At 36.1% G+C, this 21,516-nt stretch overlaps 2 protein-coding genes across 2 annotated transcripts; one reads left to right on the top strand and one right to left on the bottom strand.

Annotated features, from left to right (window-relative positions):
* The first annotated feature begins 10,323 nt into the window (after positions 1-10,323).
* LOC142636072 (mannosyl-oligosaccharide 1,2-alpha-mannosidase MNS3) lies at positions 10,324-15,413 on the top strand. The gene is made up of 6 exons (XM_075810142.1): positions 10,324-10,718; positions 11,660-12,618; positions 12,977-13,238; positions 13,961-14,158; positions 14,392-14,540; positions 14,682-15,413. Exons 1-6 carry the CDS (start codon positions 10,632-10,634, stop codon positions 14,938-14,940), a joined length of 1,914 nt encoding a protein of 637 aa, XP_075666257.1. The 5' UTR covers positions 10,324-10,631; the 3' UTR covers positions 14,941-15,413.
* An 83-nt stretch (positions 15,414-15,496) lies between these two features.
* On the bottom strand, positions 15,497-19,907 carry LOC142636071 (potassium channel KAT3-like). The gene is made up of 11 exons (XM_075810141.1): positions 19,271-19,907; positions 18,978-19,193; positions 18,708-18,863; positions 18,562-18,619; positions 18,136-18,453; positions 17,395-17,634; positions 17,116-17,214; positions 16,990-17,025; positions 16,718-16,903; positions 15,867-16,599; positions 15,497-15,635 (listed from the first exon to the last, which is right to left on the bottom strand). Exons 1-11 carry the CDS (start codon positions 19,450-19,452, stop codon positions 15,529-15,531), a joined length of 2,331 nt encoding a protein of 776 aa, XP_075666256.1. The 5' UTR covers positions 19,453-19,907; the 3' UTR covers positions 15,497-15,528.
* Positions 19,908-21,516: the final 1,609 nt, after the last annotated feature.

The raw sequence follows: 21,516 nt of genomic DNA, 5'->3' as shown, positions 1-21,516 counted from the left end.
AAGTATGGTCCTCAGACCACAAATCTTGTGGAAATTGATATCTTGTCATTTGTTAAACAGAACCTTAGTTATACCGGGTCCTCGGACCTTCTACTTTAGGAAAATTAACATTTGAAGTTACTATTCTCAAATGTCAAACAGAAACTTGGTTAAGTATGGTCCTCGGACCACAAACCTTGTGGAAATTGATATCATGTCATTTGTTAAACAGAACCTTAGTTATGCCGGGTCCTCGGACCTTCTACTTTGGGGAAATTAACATTTGAAGTTACTATTCTTAAATGTCAAACAGAAACTTGGTTAAGTATGGTCCTCGGACCACAAATCTTGTGGAAATTGATATCTTATTATTTGTTAAACAGAACCTTAGTTATACCGGGTCCTCGGACCTTCTACTTTAGGAAAATTAACATTTGAAGTTACTATTCTTAAATGTCAAACAGAAACTTGGTTAAGTATGGTCCTCGGACCACAAACCTTGTGGAAATTGATATCTTGTCATTTGTTAAACAGAACCTTAGTTATGCCGGGTCCTCGAACCTTCTACTTTGGGGAAATTAACATTTGAAGTTACTATTCTTAAATGTCAAACAGAAACTTGGTTAAGTATGGTCCTCGGACCACAAACCTTGTGGAAATTGATATCTTGTCATTTGTTAAACAGAACCTTAGTTATGCCGGGTCCTCGGACCTTCTACTTTGGGGAAATTAACATTTGAAGTTACTATTCTTAAATGTCAAACAGAAACTTGGTTAAGTATGGTCCTCGGACCACAAATCTTGTGTAAATTGATATCTTGTCATTTGTTAAACAGAACCTTAGTTATGCCGGGTCCTCGGACCTTCTACTTTAGGAAAATTAATATTTGAAGTTACTATTCTTAAATGTCAAACAGAAACTTGGTTAAGTATGGTCCTCGGACCACAAACCTTGTGGAAATTGATATCTTGTTATTTGTTAAACAGAACTTAGTTATGCCGGGTCCTCGAACCTTCTACTTTGGGGAAATTAACATTTGAAGTTACTATTCTTAAATGTCAAACAGAAACTTGGTTAAGTATGGTCCTCGGACCACAAACCTTGTGGAAATTGATACCTTGTCATTTGTTAAACAGAACCTTAGTTATGCCGGGTCCTCAGACCTTCTACTTTGGGGAAATTAACATTTGAAGTTACTATTCTTAAATGTCAAACAGAAACTTGGTTAAGTATGGTCCTCGGACCACAAACCTTGTGGAAATTAATATCTTGTCATTTGTTAAACAGAACCTTAGTTATGCCGGGTCCTCGGACCTTCTACTTTGGGGAAATTAACATTTGAAGTTACTATTCTTAAGTGTCAAACAGAAACTTGGTTAAGTATGGTCCTTGGACCACAAACCTTGTGAAAATTGATATCTTGTCATTTGTTAAACAGAACCTTAGTTATGTCGGGTCCTCGGACCTTCTACTTTGGGGAAATTAACATTTGAAGTTACTATTCTTAAGTGTCAAACAGAAACTTGGTTAAGTATAGTCCTCGGACTACAAATCTTGTGGAAATTGATATCTTGTCATTTGTTAAACAGAACCTTAGTTATGCCGGGTCCTCGGACCTTCTACTTTAGGAAAATTAACATTTGAAGTTACTATTCTTAAGTGTCAAATAGAAACTTGGTTAAGTATGGTCCTCAGACCACAAACCTTGTGGAAATTGATATCTTAGTCACTGTTCTTATTCTTATCACATGCTTTGTGGAAATCAGTATCTTACCATTCATTAACTTAGATCTTAAGTTCTATATTTTTAAGTGTTAAACAAATTTTTGTAAGGAATCGCCCTCGTACCTTACATCCTACTGAAAGTAATACCTCAAATTACAAAAGTTTAACCATCATATGAGTTTTTTAACTAAGGCATTGTTAAATATCCAAACTAAGTTAATCTCTGCCAGGTTCTTAAATGTTCTACTTTGCAAAGCAAATATGCGCATGAATGTATGGAGGTTATAATTGTGCAACTCCTGGAGTTAGATTTGTTTATTCTGTTCTTCCTTTAACTATGTATTAGTGAGAACTTTCATGACAAGCACAAAAAGAACAAAGTAAAACAAATACAACATGAGTGAAAGTTGAATAAAATTATTCTTCATTAATTACATACATCATCAAAAAGAAGGGGAGTACATGAAAGTCCTATGCTAGGTCCTAAGCTTGGGTAGGGGGTCTTGGAGGGAGCTGCTGCCAGCTTCAGTGCTCTTCAGTTCCAGCTCAAAGGTAGACAAAACTTGCTTCCCTTTGTCTGTTGAAGGAACGAGGGGCTCCACGTTCTGAATTTGCTCCTTCTCGACACCGCCACGCTCGTCCTTCTCTTTATGGGAACCTTCAGGTTCTGTAGGATCAGGAACGAGTTCTTGCACCACAGGAGGAAGGGTAGGGGAGGCAGCAAAAGGAGGGTCTTCTATCTCCTGTATGTCTAGAGGAAGCCAAATGTTCTCGGGCTTCCTCAGCTTGGAAGCTTGAGGAACCCTTGCTGCATTCATGGCCTCTCCCCAAACCTGTTGATAGTACCCTCAGCACAAGGCCGCAAAGGCTTCTGTCAACTGTTCTTGCGTTGCATTTACGCTCTCCTGATAGCTAGCCTTCTTCGCGGCCTCCAGTGCGTGCTTATGGGCGCGAGCCTCCTCCTTCGCCCGCGTAAGCTCTTTCTCCAAATCAGAGCGTGCCCGTTGGGCTTGAGAGAGCTCGTCGTCCTTTTGGCGAAGAAGCTTACGTTGCCCCTCCACTTGGTTTTCCATCGTCTTTAAGCTGGCCTCGGCACCATCCTTCTCTCTTTTTAAATCGGCCAGCTGCGATTTGATCTTCCCATTCTCTGCTAGGACCTGGCCTAGGGACCTTTCTGCCTCTTGCCGTAGCTCTTGCTCCATCCCAGCGCGCTTCCGAGAATCCTCCACAAACTTCTCGGCCACGAAAACTTCTTGGATGGCCTACAAAAAATGTCAAGAGGTTAAATATGGTAAAGTGTTTACAAATGAATCTAGAGTACAAGTGTGAGGTGGAACTTACCAGAGCTAAATCCCTTTTTAGTGAAAGGAACAACTGAGGCTGGCCCATCCTCTCCAAGGTTTCCATGTCCTTGGTTAGCAGAAGAGGACGCTCCAACGCCTCTGCCAAGTGGTGGGCGTGGCCTTGTTGGATTGCCCTAATACTGGAGTGGCAGGGGATCGGTGCGCCGTCCAGTCTTAAGTTAGGAGACCAGGTGGCCGATGCTCGGAGCACTTCGGCCATGTCCCTGATCTCCCCACTCTCGACTGAGCGAGCCCGACCTTTGCCCTTGTCCAGCTTCTGCTGCTGAGCTGGTTGTGGTTGTTGTCGTGGCTTCTTTTGTTTTTCGCCACCAGTCTCCTCGGCCTCCTCTTTTCTTTTCTTTTTAGGCTCCTCAACTGGAAGTTTGGGGTCGGCTAGAGGAGGGGGTGGTGGCAAGGCTGGGGGAACTTGGGACCCCCTCGTTCCCTTTTTGGCCACTCTCGCGCCTCTCGCCGTCATAAGGCCCTTGAGCTCGTCCATGTCTTCCTCAATGGAGCTGTCTTCTGGACGTGCTATCACTAGGCCCGCGATCCCAGAGGTCTCGGCTAGCTCCTCTTCCTCGTCGGAAAGGATGACAAATGGGCTTCTACTAGGCCTTTGGGTGTCTTCAAGTTGGAATTTATCTATCTCGTCGTCCAACGTGTTGGACGAAGACACTTGCTCCTCGGGGACAACTGTTGCCTAAGAGTGTGTGGCGAGGGGGATTGCTGCAATGGTCTGTGTGTACAGTATAGTGTGGGGGTCGTCAGGAAGGTCGTGGTCGGCTAAGAAGTGCGGTCTAGCCACGTGAATCCTTCTTCGCCTCCGGTCACCCGCAACGATGGCGTTCTCAATCTCCTGGAAGTCCGAGGAGATAGGGTCGTACCCTAATATCAAATGAGCCGCCCTAAGTTGTAAGTCTTCACTCACGAACACCTCTGAGCGTAACACTCGGTTCAGATCCGCGACGTTACAATGGCTCAAGCGAGGGCGCACGTGTTGTTTATCTGCAAAGAAAGACACCAAAACAAACAAACATGGTTAGATTTGTGGGACATGTAATAAACTAAAGTTAGACGCTTAAGTAAATGCAAATGCACATTTTTAGATGTTAGGTGGAGTTGTGGGGTGGGAAGTTAGATCCTAAGGAGTCGCACCTGGATCTCCCCACTCAACTGGGCAGTGGAGGCCGTCGTGCCAGTTGCCTGAGACGATGAGGTAGTCGTCCTTCATGCCTTTATTGGATTTGGGCAGACAAGAGATCAACCTAACTACGCTAGAGCGGGATTTGATATAATAGCCTACCCTAGTGAGTTTGTGGCATTCGTACATAAAGGCGACGTCATGCCAGGTAAGGTTCAGACCCATCTACTCATTTAGAGCATCGACGCTTCCTAAGACTCTAAAGACGTTGGGAGCACACTGGTCAGGACACAATCGGTGGTTGCAGAGGTATTCCCTGATCACGGTTCTCATAGGAAGGGTCATCCCACCTTCTATGAAGGCAATCATGGGGATGATAACCTCTTCCGTTTTCTTAGACCCAGCTACGGCTTCCGCCGGACAGTATCTTAAACCTACGTCGCTGGGAATGTGGTATTTGGCTCTGAAACCTTCCATCTCAGCGGCGGTGTCAACTAAACACTTAAATCTACCCATTAGGAAGAGACGAAAGACTAAGTTTTAAGAGGGAGAACGGTTAAAATGGGAGCCGAGGACAAGATCCGAGGAGAATGGAGTAAAGAAAAAGAATAGGAACTTACAAGTTTGAAGTTGTGCGAGTTTCCACGGATTTCTGTAGAGAAAAGGTGATTATTGATGTTTTGATGGGATTAGTCTCTGAAGAAATAAATGAAGGCGCAGGTTTCCAAAGCGTCACGACGTGCGGGAAGTGGCCTCGAAATTGTATTCATCCCGCCCAAATTTTCGGGGGGTAACAAGGGCCGTTGGGTGCTCATCTTACAGTTGAACGTGGGGGACAAGGTGTAACTTACGGTATTAAATGCGCGCGTTTTTGAAAAATAAAACCGCCAAGTGGCATCTTCTGGAACACGAAGCGATCTCCACACGTGCGGTTATTTACAAAACGTGTGGGGTAAGTTCTCGTTGAATCAAAACCCTATTTTTCTCCTCGGATGCTGAAAAATAGAGTTTTGAGGGGCTATTGTGGGGAGTAAAAGGACCCAAGCGGGCATCTGGGCCTTTGGGCTCTAACAAGGAGGGCCGATCTGTTCTTGAACTAAGAATTTGCTAGTACTGCGAACCGGCCCATATGCCGAGGGTTCGAGGATACGGCCGAGAGTGAATTTCTCCTCGGACAGATCCAAGAGAAGTCAGAAGTTCACTACGAAGATCAAGGCAGAATTCTGGAAAGACTGTTGGTTAAGAGGGGGAAGCCCTGAACCTACTAGATACACCGATGTTAGAAAAGTATCATAAGCCAAGGCTGCCACCTCCACATTAAAGACTCTGTACCTACCTCCCTGGCCGCATTAATGGGGAAGTGACCCCTGAACAGTAGGGCTGAAACTTTTGGTCACTATTCAAAGGCACTAAGGGAAGAAATATCTAGGGGGGAGGGGGTTTGAGCAACACGTGGATAAAGCATTAGAAAATGAAGTATTTAAGGGGGGTGAAGGTTAAAGAAAAGGGGGAGTCGGTAACGAAGAAAGGAATTAAGAATTGTAATCTTTGAGAAAGAAAAAGAAATAATACAGAAGTAATCCTCGGCTCACGTCCGAGGAGGTCCATCGGCAATTATCATTCGTTATTTATAAGTGTTTGCACACCAAAGCCTATTATCAAATTCTCAGTACCTTTAATCTAGATTTCAAGCCCACGCTTTACAAATTTTATTGTTTAAGACTCATTAGGCTTGAGCCCATAAATTTCTTTGGATCTAGGTGCAATTGTGCACTTACATTGAATATACAAACTATTTACATTCTTTGAAAATTGTGTACATTGAATATACAAAATTTGGTATATTCTTTTAAAAATTGTTTACATTGAATGTACTCAATTGTATACATTGTTTAAAAGATTGTATTCAATAAATATATAGAATTTGTACATCCACTGAAAAGATTTTTACATTGAATGTACAAAATTGTATACAAATTTAGATAAATTATGTATCTTTAATAAAAAGAATTGTGTACATTTAAAAAAAAAAATTGTGTACATTGAATATATGGAATTACTTATTTGAAAAATTATATATGTTAAATATATAAAATTGTTTACTTTCTTTGAAAAATTGTGTACATTCAATATATAGAATATGAATACTCTTTTAAAAATTGTGTACATTAAAAGTACAAAATTGTGTACCTTGAATATATAGAATTGTATATATTTTTGGAAAAATTGTATATATTGAATTTATTGAGTTTTGTAAATTCTATGAAAAGTTGTGTACAGTAAATATTCAAAATTGTGTACATTCCATGAGAAATTGTGTATGTTGATTATATAAAATTGTATACTTTCTATAAAAAAATTTGTTCTTTGAAATGTATAGAATTGTTTACATTCTATGAAAAATTATACATATTAAATGTATAGATTTTTGTATAATCTTTAAAAAATTGTGTACATTGAATGCACTTAATTGAGTACATTATTAGAAAAATTGTGTATGTTGAATGTACAAAATTTTGTATATTCCTTGTGGGGGGACAAGGATCCAAATGGCTAACAAAGTTCATATAGAGGTGAACATTGGGGAACATAGGCAAATTGTCCTTACTAGGTATACACTTAACTCACTCCTGGACTATACAACCATAGCTGATGAGGATGCCGAGGACGTCTACCTAACCTTGGAGGGTTAAGGGACAGAGCCAAAGGGGGCATGGGGCAACCCGAGGGGGAACAAGGCTAACTTGGTATTGTACAAGGAAGAGAATAAAAAAGAAGTACAAGATGGCTGTCCTCTCCGCATTAAATGCATTGCAATTACTTAGTTGGTTGCATCAATGGGAAAATAACCTTGAATAGTGTTACCATAGCTAATACTCAAGTGTAAAAACCTTCTAGCAAGATTTTGATGGGAAGAGTATCAAGATGGTTTGATCATGACCTTCCAAATGTAAGATCCAGATGCATCTTTGCTAAGTTATATAAAGCTAAGAAGCACCTGGATCGAGGGTGGGAGAAAAATTAGAAAAGAGAAAAAGAGAGATAATTCATCCATCTATAACATCATCCTCGGACTAAACCCGAGGACCAACAATTAGTCTTTTTTCAGTAATTTCCTACTTGAATATTAATCAGTACGCTAGTAGTTTTTCATAGGATTTACATCTTTCGTATTGCAATGGGTACTCAAGGGTTGACCTTGCATCCCATCTCTAAAAATGAATTGTGTGAGCAAATAGTAGCTGGATCTAGAATCAAACTTAATTCACCCTTTCGACTCTTTGCCCACCACATCCCTTGATAAAAATGTTTAGGTTGTAAAATTGTTTACATTTTTTGAAAATTTTGCACATTGAAAGTACAGAATTGTTAACATTCTTTAAAAAATTATGTATATTGAATCTACAAAATTAGGTACATTCTTTAAAAATTGTGTAAGTTAAATGTATAGAATAGTATACATTTAAAAAAAAAAATTTGGTGTATATTCCATGAAAACTTGTGAACATTGAATATAAAAAATTTATATAAATTCTTTACAAAAAAATTGGATCCATTGAAAGTATGAAATTGTGCACATTTTTGAAGAAAATGTGTATGGAAAATGTAGAAAATTGTGTACATTCGTTGAAAAATTGTACAAATTGAATACAGAGAATTATGTACAATCTATGAAAGCTTATGTACATTGAATGTACAGAACTATGCACATTATTTGGAAATTTGTGTACATTGAATATATAAATTTATGAAAAATTATTAATAATAAATATATAGAATTGTGCACATTCTTTAAAAAATTATGTATGTTAAATTTACAGAATTTGTAAGACATTCAAAAATTGTGTGAGTTGAATTTACAAAATTAGTTATATTTTTTGAAAAATTGTATATGTTGAATATATAAAATTCGGTACTTTCTTTGAAAAATTGTGTACATTGAATATAAAACATTGTATTCTTTGAAATAATTTGTACTTTAAACATAATGAATTTTCTTTAAAAAAAATGCATACTTTGAATTGTACTTTGAACATTTTTTGTACCTTGAATATACAAAATTGTATACATCCTATGAAAAATAATGTAATTAACTGTATTGGATTATGTGCATTGTTTGAAAAATTGTGTACATTAAATATATAAAATTGCAAATATTCGTTGAAAAATTATATGCATTAAATAAACAAAATTGTGTACCTAGAATATATAGAATGGTGTAATTTTTTTTTTAAATTGGTACATTTAATGTACAGAATTGCGTATATTCTTATAAAAATTGTGTACATTGAAAATGCTAAATTGGTATATTCTTTGAAAGATTGTACACATCGTTTATGCATAAGTCATGTATATTCTTTAAAAATTTTGGAATGTTGAATATACAAAATTGTTTACAGTTTTTGAGAAAATGTGTACATTGAATACACAAATTAGGTACATTATTTGAAAAAATGGTGTACATGCCTATTGAATGTACATAATTATGTACATTCAATAAAAAATTGAGTACATTAAATGTACAAAATGTGTATATTGTTTGAATAATTGTGTATGGATATATAAAATTGTGCACATACGTTGAAAATTTTGATACACTTGATACACAAAATTATGTACTATTAATATACAAAATTTCATACATTATATATATATATATATAATTTGAAAAATTGTGTACATTGAATAATTGTGTATATTGAATATACAAAATTGTGCACATACGTTGAAAATTTCGATACATTCAATTCACAAAATTGTGTAACCTGGATATACTGAATTGTGTATATTCAATGATAAATTGTGTACTTTGAATGTATAAAATTATGTATATTCTTTGAAAAAAATGTGTAAGTTAAATATTCAAAATTATTTGTACTTTTTGAAAAATTGTATATATTGAACATAAAGAATTATGTACATTTTTTTTAAAAGTTGTGTACGATGGATTTATTGAGTTTTGTACATTCTATTATAAATTTACATTGAATGTACATAATTGTGTACATTCCTTTTAAAAATTGTGTATGTTGAATATATAGAGTTGTGTGCATTGAATATATAAAACTATGTACATCCTATGAAAAGGGTAAATTGAATATGTAGAATTTTGAGCATTATTTGAGAAAATTGTGTACAAATTGTGTTTGCTGATATCTAGAAATTTGTATATTTTCTGAAAAATTGTATATATTAAATGTTCAAAATTGTGTTTGAAAGTTGTGTACATTGAATGTGCAATATTGTGTACCCCAAATATACAAAATTGTATACATTAAATATACTTTATTTTGTTTATTTTTTGAAAAATTGTGTATATAATTCTATATATAGTATTGTTTACATTTTTTGAAAAAAATGTGAGTTATATGTACAAAATTTTGAACATTCTATAAAAAAAAATTTGTGTATATTGAATTGTAAACATTCCATAATCAATTGTGTAAATTGGACTTACAAAATTGTGTACAATGTACAATGCACGTACATACATGTGAAATTTCATCCACGTTTTTTTTTTAAACTTTTTTCTGACAAAATTTGTCTTTTTTACAGTTTATGTCATTTTTTCAGTTTTGTAGGGATTACTTGATGTCTTTTTTGACTTTGTCTAACATATTTGCTTGTCTTTTTTGCAATTAAGCAATGTTTGTTAACATTTTCCTTTAATAATTAGTAGTAGGAACCGAAGGATGAAATGCATTACATTTCAATGGATTAAATTTAAAAAAAATGTAAATTGGACTTGCAAAATTGTGTACAATGTACAATGCACGTACATTATGTGAAAAATCATCCATTTTTTTAAAAAACTTTTTTCCGACAAAATTTTTATCTTTTTACCGTTTATGTCATTTTTGTAGTTTTGTAGAGATTATTTGGTGTCTTTTTTAACTTTATCTGATAAATTTGTTTGTTTTTTTTGCACTTAAACGGTGTTTGTTAACATTATTCTTTAATAATTAGTAGTAGGAACCTAAGGATGAAATGCATTACATTTCAATGGATTAAATTTAAAAAAAATTTAATTAAAAATTTTGAGAGCGAAATATAACCTAAATTATATTTTTTAGAACAAGAATTTTTTTTTTGAAAATAAAATAAAAGAAATGAGTTTTTAGGTACAATTAGTTGAAACAGCATACAACGATTACAACGTTCAGGTGGCGGAGCTCCATTGACTTGAAAACAAAGCCCAAAGCCTTTTCACAGTTTCAGACACTATATAAATTATAATCTCTCTCTCTCTCTTGCTCTCTCTGACCGAGTAGACTCAGACACGGTTGAATGCTCAAACGCATTTTTTTCCGGGAATCGAATTACGTCACTTTCTCGGGAATTCTCTATCGAATCGCTTTTCTCACTTTGCATCTGAGTTGAGCGGATCAGATCATGGAACCCTAGCCGTTGATCTGGATCCATTTCCCCCACTCCCCCAACTATGTCTTCGTCCAACAAGTCTCTGCCTTACACCACGAAAGATGTTCACTACGACAACGCCAAGTTCCGCCACAGATCCTTCTTCAAGGTTCTAAGATCTCATCCTCTTCACGATTTTGGATTTTTGTGAATTTTTGGTTTTTGTCAAATTCAAATTTATGGTTAATCATTAGCTTCAATTTTGGCTCTTTTTTTGTTTGTGGTAGTAGTAAATCTTTGATATCTTCGTGTTTTGGTTATTGAATTGTGTGTTTACATTTTAGAATTGGGTGTGATCATTGCGCAAAATGAAATGAAAATTTTGTGTTTTGAATTGAAATCAAGGGCGTTTAGACATTCATACCATTAATAGTTTCATTATATTACAAAGAGACTAAGTTTGAGCTTTTTTGTGTGAATTTCTGGACACTTTCTCGTGCTTTTAAGTGTTTATTGAATATTCTAAATACCTGTTTGGTTTTTAATTAGATTTTCAGATTGCTGATAACTTTAGAGCTACTAAAGAAGAGGAAAAGTTACAGATGCCCTAAGGGCATTGGTTTAAGAAATATTTTAAGAAACTTTTTATGGAAAAAGAAAAAAGAAACTGACTTTTTTTGAAAGAGTGGTATCAAAACTTTCCTAAAATAGCTTATTAACAAATACCCTAAGGGCATCTGTTAATGAGACCCTTAAAGAAGTTTCATAACCTTAAGCAAGAAAACAAGTCAAATAAGTTATGTGAAATGTTAACGGATGCACAAGAGATGGATAAAATGACAAACGTAAGATTTTCTCATAGCTTGTGATATTCTTTTATTGTTTTTTTCTTTTATATAGTTTTTATAACATTTGAGATGGTATGCTTTATGAGCTCTAGCTCGAATTGCACCTTCTCTGCTTAAGCATTGGGTAAAGGATGAGGTTTTGGATTCAAGACCAATTATAGAAAATAAGTAGTTATCTGTTGTATCAATAGCTAGTCGCAATGATTTTATATATGAGATTCTCAGCTTGAAATGACTCCCAGTTATTAATTTTGTTTTCCAGGTTATTTATCAGACATTCTTCACCAGTAATGTCAAGCGTACTTCTTTAAGTTGTAGTACAGGGAAGTTTTTATCGTTACTTTTGATCTTTGGTATAGCATATCTTATGCTTACACATACAAGTCCTGCCAATTCTGTAACTGATAGACTAGGGAAAGGTGTTAAGAATAGTAAAGATAAGCTTGTTTCATATGGTGGCAGCAGGTTGGGGAAGCTGTTGAGAAAACCGCCTAGGCTTCCTCCTCGATTATCACCTGATCAGAAAGGTTTTAATAATAGCTCTAGTCATGAGTCTGATAAGCTAAATGCCGGGTCAAAATGGATAGCTAGGCAACAAAGTGTTAAGGATGCTTTTATCCATGCATGGTCTGGCTATACGAAATATGCGATAGGTTATGATGAACTTATGCCAGTGAGCCAGCATGGAGTTGATGGGTTAGGAGGTCTCGGTGCTACCATTGTGGATGCTCTTGATACTGCCATGATAATGGGTGTTGATGAAGTGGTCTCTGAAGCTGGCTCATGGATTGAGAAACACCTTTTAGATAGGATTACTAAGAAAGGCCAAGTCAATTTGTTTGAAACTACCATACGTGTTCTGGGTGGTCTTTTGAGTGCATATCATTTGAGTGGTGGGGAACAAGGGATGAAATTGACACATACAGGGCCTAAACCAACTGTTTATCTAGAAACTGCTAAGAACTTGGCCGATCGTCTCCTATCTGCTTTTACTTCCAGTCCAACCCCTATTCCCTTTAGTGATGTTATTCTGCATGACTCCACAGCACATCCAGCTTCTGGTGGATTAAGCAGTACTTCAGAAGTTTCTACTTTACAGCTCGAGTTCAATTATCTCAGTGCCGTTTCTGGTGATCCCAAGTACAGCATAGAAGCCATGAAGGTCTTGGAACACATAAAGACTCTCCCAAAGGTGGAAGGACTGGTTCCTATCTACATTAGGTACTAGCCTTACCTATTTCAAATAAGTAGCTCTCTCTCTCTCTCTCTCTCTCTCTCTCTCTCAATTTTTTGTTCCTTCCACCATGCACATGGGGGGGGGGGGGGGTGATACAACTAGATGCCTCATTTGAATCAACTTTGCAAAAAACTACTGCAGTTTAAAATTACAATAGCTGCCTTATTTTTAAGGGCTGTTTGTTTATTATGAAAAGATCTTGCCTTCTTATTTATGGTGATGATTCTATGAGATCACTCTCCTTTCCATCCAAAAGCTTCGCCTTTAATCAATAATAAGAATCAGATTTCCTCTTTTTCTACTTTATTGACTCATTTTCATATTTCCTACTACTAAATGCAGTCCTCAGACTGGTGAATTTAGTGGAGAAAATATAAGATTGGGATCTCGTGGTGATAGTTACTATGAGTACCTGATCAAAGTGTGGCTTCAGCAAGGAACCGCCCGAGATAATAATTTGACTTATCTATATGATATGTATACGGAAGCAATGAAGGGTGTTAGGCACCGTCTAGTTCAGAAATCAATTCCAAATGGACTAGTTTTTGTTGGCGAATTGCCTTATGGATCTGATGGTGCTTTTAGTCCAAAAATGGATCACCTGGTATGCAATACTTTCTCTACTACTTGATGTTGACGTAGCTTTTGGAATTTTTGTTTTTGGATGAAGTTTCTCTAAGATTATTTTTGCTTCTTTTTTCTGGGTGGAAAACTTTCTACTACTATGTTAAATAAATTAAAGATTTTGTCTCCATAACTTCTTTATGGTGAAGTTACTAGTCTCCTCCATTTCCATCTACTAAAGAAAAAAAATAGGAAGTCTCTCCTCATTCCTGTTAGGAACACTTCTGCATCCTCTTGCTCTTATGTGAAAAGTTCTGTGCTTGTAATATATCTCATTCTTTGTCAAAAGTAATGTTACTTGATGTGCTATGTAAAACATAAGCTTGTCTTCCCTGATCAAATAATAGGATAAAGAAATGCAATCTGCAGTATCAAGGTTTTCTGTTGCACGCTTGTACTGCATGCATTGGGTATGATACGGTGCTTTCTTTGTTCCAATTCTAGGTTGCATGGCCATTTGTTTTTCTCATGAATTGTATGGATTAAAATATGTCTTGGGGATTTCTTTGTTAAACATGATGCCAAGTCTTTGAGTTTGAAGCTCTCCTGTTAGTAATGAAAATTCTTTATGACACTGAAATGACCATTGTAGATAAGCAATTAAGTGGGTGGAATACACACACACACACAATATAGTACAGATTATCAGTTAATGTATGTTGATGGTTGTGGCTAAAAGCAATTTTTTGTACTACCTTTTAGGTGTGTTTCTTGTCTGGTACTCTTGCTCTTGGCGCCACTAAAGGCATTACAAAGGAAAAGGCAATGAAAGACAATTTGCTTAACTTTGAAGACTTGGAAAATCTGAAGCTTGCAGAGGATCTGGCTAAAACATGTTTTGAGATGTATGCAGTTACTTCTACTGGTCTTGCTCCAGAAATTGCTTACTTCCATACAAAGGTTAGTTGGATATGTATGAACCATGTGTTGGAAGCACTGGTCAATGAATTAAGTATATATGTGCACAAATGCGTTATTACTCTATTATTCTCCTTCTCTTAAGATTTGTTGCCATTTTTTTTTTTCTAGTAATTATTAGCTTCAAACTTTCTTTTACCTTTGTCTATGTTGGATACTTACGACCTATTGTCTATGTTGTACAGAAAGTTGACACATTACTCTTATTGAAACAGGATTTTTCTGAAGGAGGTCTAGATGGTGGGAACAAGAGTTCGGAGTATGTGAAGGACATAATAATCAAGCCTGCTGATCGCCATAATCTTTTGCGTCCTGAAACTGTAGAGTCATTGTTTTTCTTGTATCGTATCACAGAAGACCCAAAGTATAATTCCCCCCTCATGTGCTAGTTTTTCCTGTCTAATTTATTTGTTGTCTGAGAGATACACACAGACACACATGGCGAGGGAGGTTCCTCCCTAAATATATGTTGTTCTTAAAATGATGAAAATATTGTGTGCTGCAGATACCGCGAATGGGGTTGGCAGATCTTTGAAGCATTTGAGAAATACACAAAAGTGGATACTGGTGGATACAGTTCTCTTGATGATGTTACAACAATCCCCCCCCATAGAAGAGACAAGATGGAGACCTTCTTTTTGGGCGAGACACTCAAGTATTTGTACTTGCTCTTTGCGGATAGCTCACTTATTCCATTGGATAAGTTTGTTTTTAACTCAGAAGCTCATCCTTTTCCAATAAAAGGCACTAAGAATGATTCTTAACAAATTGAAGGATTTATGCAAAGGAAAGCTTGTACAAAATGAGAAACTCAAGCATTTTGTAGCGGGCACAGACTGGAATGCTCTTTCTGAGACTGACTGCTGTATCATTATGTGGTCTTGTAGCGTCTGTTCCCATAGGAAGTGAAAGTGACTGGTTAAATTATGAAGAATTATAGGGGTCTTTTAATTTGTTTCTTTTCATATGCGATGCATCAGTAATTAAATCTGCAATCTTCTACATCACCATCGAAAGCTTGGAGAGAGACTTTTTTTCTTTTTTTTGTTTTGAAATTTGATATACTTGTAGAGAGACTGTAAGATGTATTGTTCTAATGGATGTTTAAAGTAATTACTGGATGGGGTTTTGCCCATCAAAAGTATTGAGTAGAATTCCACCTTTTGTAATCGACTTCTCCAGTTTCCAGTGATATTGCTGGCTATAGAGGCTCAAATTACCAGTTGAAGCAGTCAAATTTTTGTTACTAACTCTTTATACATTGGCTAAAAGTTACAAGTTATTGGCATGTGTACATCCTTGCCTTTGAATAAACATTAGGTCACATTGCAATGCAGATTTTCACAATTGTTTTAAGGGAGAAACAGATGATCGCCGTCTCGAATAACATTTATGTCATCTATTTCTGCATTCTCCGCATTAATGACTTTTGTAGGTTTGTAGCCTCCAAACTTCTCACCTGCAGTTTCACAAACCTCTGGGATAACAAATCGATAAAACTTGAGGAATAAACTATGCTTTTACCAAAACAGTTTTACTAGTTCAAGGTTAAGTTTTCCTTTTTAAATTTTGGCTTCAATTGCATCTGTTATCTAAATTTGTGATACTAATTGGCTAATTATTAATTAATTAATTATAATTCTCAATTTCCAGGTTCACTTCAAGTCTTTTGAGTTCAAACAAAGCTTACCAGCTATTTTGAGCAGCTCCTCTATCGAATCGGGTAAGATTATTAGCTTTGCAAGCTGCCTCTGTGATGAAATGTTATGTTGAAGCTGCATGTGGATGGTGACTCTCTTCTTGATCGATTTAATAACATCTGTATCACCAGGATAATTAACTCTGGTTGATAAGAAGTCTGTGGGTTTCTTTTTCGATTGGGAGTTAACAGATTGGCAGCCTTGTCTTCTAAGTCTGCTTTGACTATACATGCCGTTGTCAGCTGATTCTGGGCCAATTAAATCTATTCTGTGTTCTTCCAGTTTCCTTCCATTTTCATAACTTAGTAGGAGGTCATTTATGCACTTGTTTTCTTGCTGTTCGGCTATAGCTTTTGGTGTACATCCTCTGGCATCTAGTTTATTTACATTTGCTCCTTCCGGCAGAATCTTCTCCATCTCAAGATGCCCCATGTGAATAGCAGCATGAAGAGCTTTTTGGACATCCTCATCCATGAAATGCACATCCATGGCAGATCTGTTAAACATTTGACTTTGGTGTGTTTCACTCTGCTCTGTAGACTCTGATTCCAGGAAATGTATGCCTGTTGCTTCCTGCATTGGTGTATCGTCATGTGAATTATGTTGATATCCTGTAGGTGAACAGGTTCCTCCAATGGGTCCTCCATCAGGCCATTCATTCAGGATCGGTCCAGGATCTTTATGTGGGTATTCAAAGCCTAAGCTTTCTTGCCCTTTCAATTTCTGTAGATGTGCAGATTGATTATCAATTATTAGTTTTGGGAAAAGAAGGGCAAAATCTAATTAAAAAAAAAAAAAAAATTTATTTTCCACAATAGAGGATGACTAATAATGCAAATACCTGGAAAAGATTGCTCATGATAATGCGCCCATCCTCCTCGTTTGTTTGTATGGTGTTCATCAGTGATGTTCTGTTGATTCGGAGAATTTGAGAAATCTCTGTCGTCCGAACTTTGAAAGGATGTGGTCTGTTACACAAGACTCCAAACTCTCCAAATGAATCTCCTGCAATTGCCTTTCCAAGAACCTGTATTGTGAATAAGGAAATTTGAATTTAGAATGGTCTTTTGTTTAATATAGACAATGTATAACTGTCAAAATTAGATGACATACTTTTTCTTGCCCATCATCAATATTGCACAGGATATCCTGCAACCATAAATATTTTCAAAACTAACTTTATGTTAGTAGTAATTCTTTGGGATTTTTGGATGTTATATAAGTTCAAAATTTGCTTACCACCACACCGGAGACCATTATGTAAAGATCTGTTGGAGTCTCATTCTGCAGAATTACATCTTCCTTGGGTGGAAAATACTCTGCCTCCATTTGGGAAACCTTTAAAGAAAGTGAATCAGCATTTTTGAACTTACGATAAATGCTATGAAATACAATGACTCATGTATCTACTTCCTGGCATTATTTGTGAATTTAAGAAACTTTCTTAGCTTAAAATAGGAAAAAAAAGTTCAGGTAAAAACAATGTTCTCAAAACTAATACGTCATGTGAAGTATTACCAATTGGAAAAGGAAGTCATGAGAAACCCCTTGGAAAAGGTACACTTTTTGAACAACATCGAAGAATAGATGCTGTGCGATGCTTGAACGAATAGCTTTTGGTAGACCGTTCAAGGTATCCTGTTGCTTCAATCCTTCTGTTTTGAACTTGAGAGATATGTGTGCCAACATCTGATCCTGTATGGGAGGGGGCAGATGATTTCGTGCTGCAAATTCTGATGCAGCTCTCACTGAATCTCTCTGTAAAATCAAAGCACGCCTCATTGGATTAGCACTCTCAAATTGCTCTCTTTTGAATAGAATATTAATTGCTTTTACCAAAGGAGCTGAAAAAAGTTTTATCATGCAGGCCTTACTTTAAAAAATTAATGGCCAGTTTGGAAGGAGAGGAAGGAAGCAGGATTAGAGTAGAGTTTACCAGAAATTAGGCTAGTAAGGGGAAGGGAGTGAGATTACAGTAGAGTTGACAGGAAATAGCTCCATGCAGGAAGTGGAAATACATAAAGAGTGGAAAATATATCTTGAAATGATTTTGCCATAAAATTGCCAAATATGAGGTAGACAGATAACTTCCAAGTTTTTTGCCTCAAGTAATGGAGACTTTAGTAGTACTAATTGTGATTTAGGATTTATTTTTAGTCCAGTTAGAATATTTGATCATTGAAGTTCTTTTAGCAGGTGAAAAACAAAAAGAAAAAGAAATTGGAGCAGTAAATGAATCATTAGGTAAAGACGACATACGAAATTTCTGGTGCGGCTGGTCCAGTGAACAACAAGGTTTGTCATGTTTCCAATGAGGTAAGATGTCAATCCCAAGTTGAACAACATGTAAAATATGTCAAATAGCATCTCTCTTGGGTTTTCAGCATGCAAGTCTCCGTAGCCAGTAGTTGTCAATGTGGTTATAGACCAGTAAATTGCTGTCACATATCTATCCCATACACCATCTTCTTTGAAACTTGGGTTCACTGCACCAATCCAGGTTCTTTTTGGATCAGGGTATCTGTCTGCAATCAGATAATTAATGCATCCGGCAAAGTGTACAGCAAACAAAGTTACCTGAGAGATAAACCAGAAAGGACAACAACCCAAATTTAAAATTTCACTTTAAATGGCTTTGATGGAACTTTAGAAGAGAAACAAATGGTGGTGATTTTAGTGTCTTACAGAAATGAGCTTTATGCAACGAGTCCAGAAATAATTGAAACGAATGTCCTTTTCAAGTCTGGAAGGAAAGAAACCAACTAGTTAGTACTGTGATTCTTCCACCTTAACAATTGGAAATTTTGAAGAAAACAAAAGGGGTTGTGGACCTTGCAAACAGGGAGCTGACTCGTCTGAGACGCCAGAGTCTGAGCATGCTGAGCAGTTTAAACCCAAGTTCACCGCTATGGTTTGTGAACAGCAAGCTGATAGACTGAAATGGTGCGGTGGAACAGACATCGAAGATAAACCAAGTAGAAATGTACCTGAAAGTTGGATGAAGAAGGCCAAGTCAGTGATTTCTCTTGAGGAAACAGAATTGTTGATTCATGTCAAACTGAATGAAGTTTACTATTATAGGGTGCAAAAGTTTAATTCACCTGAATGCAATTCTCTTGGGTTCATCGACAAGAAGATAGGATTGGGTGTCGAGAAATGCAACAAAGAATGTGAGAACGATGTCAATGGCAAAGAAGCCATTGACAATGTTGTCAAAGATGAATAGTGCATCTTGCTTGTAAGGCAGAAATGCAAACTCGAAAGGGCAAATCCAGGCAGAGTAAATGACTAAAACAACCAGTAAATTCTCCCAAGCCCTGAAAAATAAGGAAAGCCACATTATACAAACTATTATAGTGAATTCTATATATCAGTATATTGCAAAGGTCATCACCTATATCGGGGGCTGAAAGGAGAAAGTATGTACTGTCGAAGCTTAGTTGCCTGGTTGATTCTGGCTCCAAGTGATGGTAAGAGATCACTAGAGAGGAAGCTGCCGCTACGAGCAACACCCTCCATAGGAAATTCATCCATACAGAACCTCTTCAAGAAGTCTTTTACACACGAATACGACATGGTGTTTGTGTGTGTGTATCTGTGTTTTCGAATTCCTCGAGAGGCTACAGTTGAGACTGTTAAAAAAACTTAAAGCAGAGGTAAGTCCCCTTCGAACGGTTATATGTATTGAACTTTAATCGGTGACTCTCGTGACACATGTTAACACTTTTCTTCCCACTTACATATGACTCTGCACGAAGCTTCTGCTGCTAGTATGTCACTAAGGTTGGAAGATAAGAGTGGTAAACACGTGAAAGTAGATTATTTATATAAATTTTTTCCTGATTGAACTAGAAAGGCAAACCAGAGACAGATGGTAGAAAAAACGAGGAAGTGCCGTAAGTGGCAGACATGAGAGACATTTTGTAATGCAGTTGCACAGCTGATGAGGAATCTGAGAGACAGAGAGAAGGAAAGAGATAGAAGAGGAAAGAAAATGGTAATGGTGCTTCTGGTTGTTTAAATGTTATTGTTGGTGATGGTGGTGGTTGTGCGAGCTCCATAATATATACATGCGTTGAGGTGTGTGTGATATATATAGTATAGACAATGTCACAAGGCTTTCAAGAGAGATGTTTCAATCAAAATTTATATGCCATGTGGACCAATGGGCGGTTGTTTTAGAGGGCTTGACACTTCTTTCAAAGAAATTTGCTAAGAGTGCTTCACCACGGTTTCAATCTTTACTAGGATAAACTTATAGTATATGACCTATCAAATGAATGTTGAATTGTTTATGTGACACATTAGTTTATAATTCCCATATAATAAAATTTGTAGTATTTATAACAATACTTATAATAAATTGTAAGATTGTCATATCAATTTGTTAAATTTGTAACACATTAGTTTGTAAGTTTTGTGATATTAGAGTTTGTTTGACGTAAGCTTATAAAAACTAATTAACTTATAACTTTTAGCTTTTAACTTTTATAGACAACTTTTCAAAACCTTATTTTTTTCCCACATTTTCTCACTTTTTTTAAATTACAAGTATACTTTAGCACACTTTTAACAAAAAACTAAATAAGTTGTTCTTAAATGGATACTTAGTATTACTCTTTTACAAAACCATACAAACATAATCAATAAGTCTATGTACACAAATACTTTCACACAAAAATTGACAAATAATTTCAAACCTTGCAAGTTGTTAATAGTAGCTAAAAAAGTAATGTTAATGTTGTAACCAAATAAGAATTAGTGGTAGGCTTAGATGAGAGCCAATAAAATTTTGTCAACTCAATTACTATGAAAAATTGTTATGTCTAAAGCTTTAGAATCTCTCAAAATATAATTTCTAGAGCTATATTATTGACATCAATTCTTCTATGAATATACACTTTGTCACAATTTAACGATATGATTGATTGTGATTGCTGAACCATCATTGTTTCTTTACTAATCACATTTTGACCACATTAAAGTAGTTGCGCACAAAAATCAAAATTGTGTACACAAACTTTCTTTGCATGTATCTTTTTACCACTCGATAACACAGACTGATTAAACTAACAAATTGTGATTGTGCTAACATCGTTTCATAATTTTTATCATTGACTCAATTATTTTCTATACTCACCACACTAACATATAAAGTTGTTGGGTGTGAACAAGTGTGTACCTAGACTTTTTGTAATTTGTAACTCATTCATTCACTCTTCATTTTCTTAGTAAGTGCGTAGGTTGTTTGTTTATGCAATGCAATAAGAACCATAGGTGTGAAATAAGATTCCCGCCATATATTTTTAACCACCCCTCTCTCTCTCTCTCTCTCTCTCTCTCTCTCTCTCTCTCTTCTTGCGTGTGTGGGTGTGACCCGTTTCGAATCGACCGACCTGAGTGCTGCAGTTACTGATTTTCACGCCAATTCTTTTAGGCCCACAGCCGATGATTTGTTTGATAATTATCTGTTGCTTATCGATTCCAAATTCCAAAGAGTTTTAAATAAAACATTTAGCTGCTAATCGAATGGTCGAGATTACTATCTTTATCTTTAATTGTTCATTATATTCTTTCCGTTCGTTCCATGTTCTTCTATAGACAAATTCATGTTACTAATAGTTTTGAATGATTACATTG

Source organism: Castanea sativa, chromosome 5, assembly GCF_040712315.1.
Source record: "Castanea sativa cultivar Marrone di Chiusa Pesio chromosome 5, ASM4071231v1".
Classification (NCBI taxonomy): Eukaryota; Viridiplantae; Streptophyta; class Magnoliopsida; order Fagales; family Fagaceae; genus Castanea; species Castanea sativa.
Note: the sequence above shows the minus strand (reverse complement) of the source record. Positions and strands in the feature narration are given on the sequence as shown.

Coding starts and splice junctions, on each gene's coding strand:
- LOC142636071 (XM_075810141.1), bottom strand. CDS start 19,452: ATGTCGTATTCGTGTGTAAAAGACTTCTTGAAGAGGTTCTGTATGGAT. Junction 18,864..18,977: donor CCCAAGAGAATTGCATTCAG/GTGAATTAAACT, acceptor TCCAACTTTCAG/GTACATTTCTACTTGGTTTA. Junction 18,454..18,561: donor GTTGCATAAAGCTCATTTCT/GTAAGACACTAA, acceptor TTTATCTCTCAG/GTAACTTTGTTTGCTGTACA.
- LOC142636072 (XM_075810142.1), top strand. CDS start 10,632: ATGTCTTCGTCCAACAAGTCTCTGCCTTACACCACGAAAGATGTTCAC. Junction 10,719..11,659: donor GCCACAGATCCTTCTTCAAG/GTTCTAAGATCT, acceptor TTTGTTTTCCAG/GTTATTTATCAGACATTCTT. Junction 14,159..14,391: donor TTGCTTACTTCCATACAAAG/GTTAGTTGGATA, acceptor TTATTGAAACAG/GATTTTTCTGAAGGAGGTCT.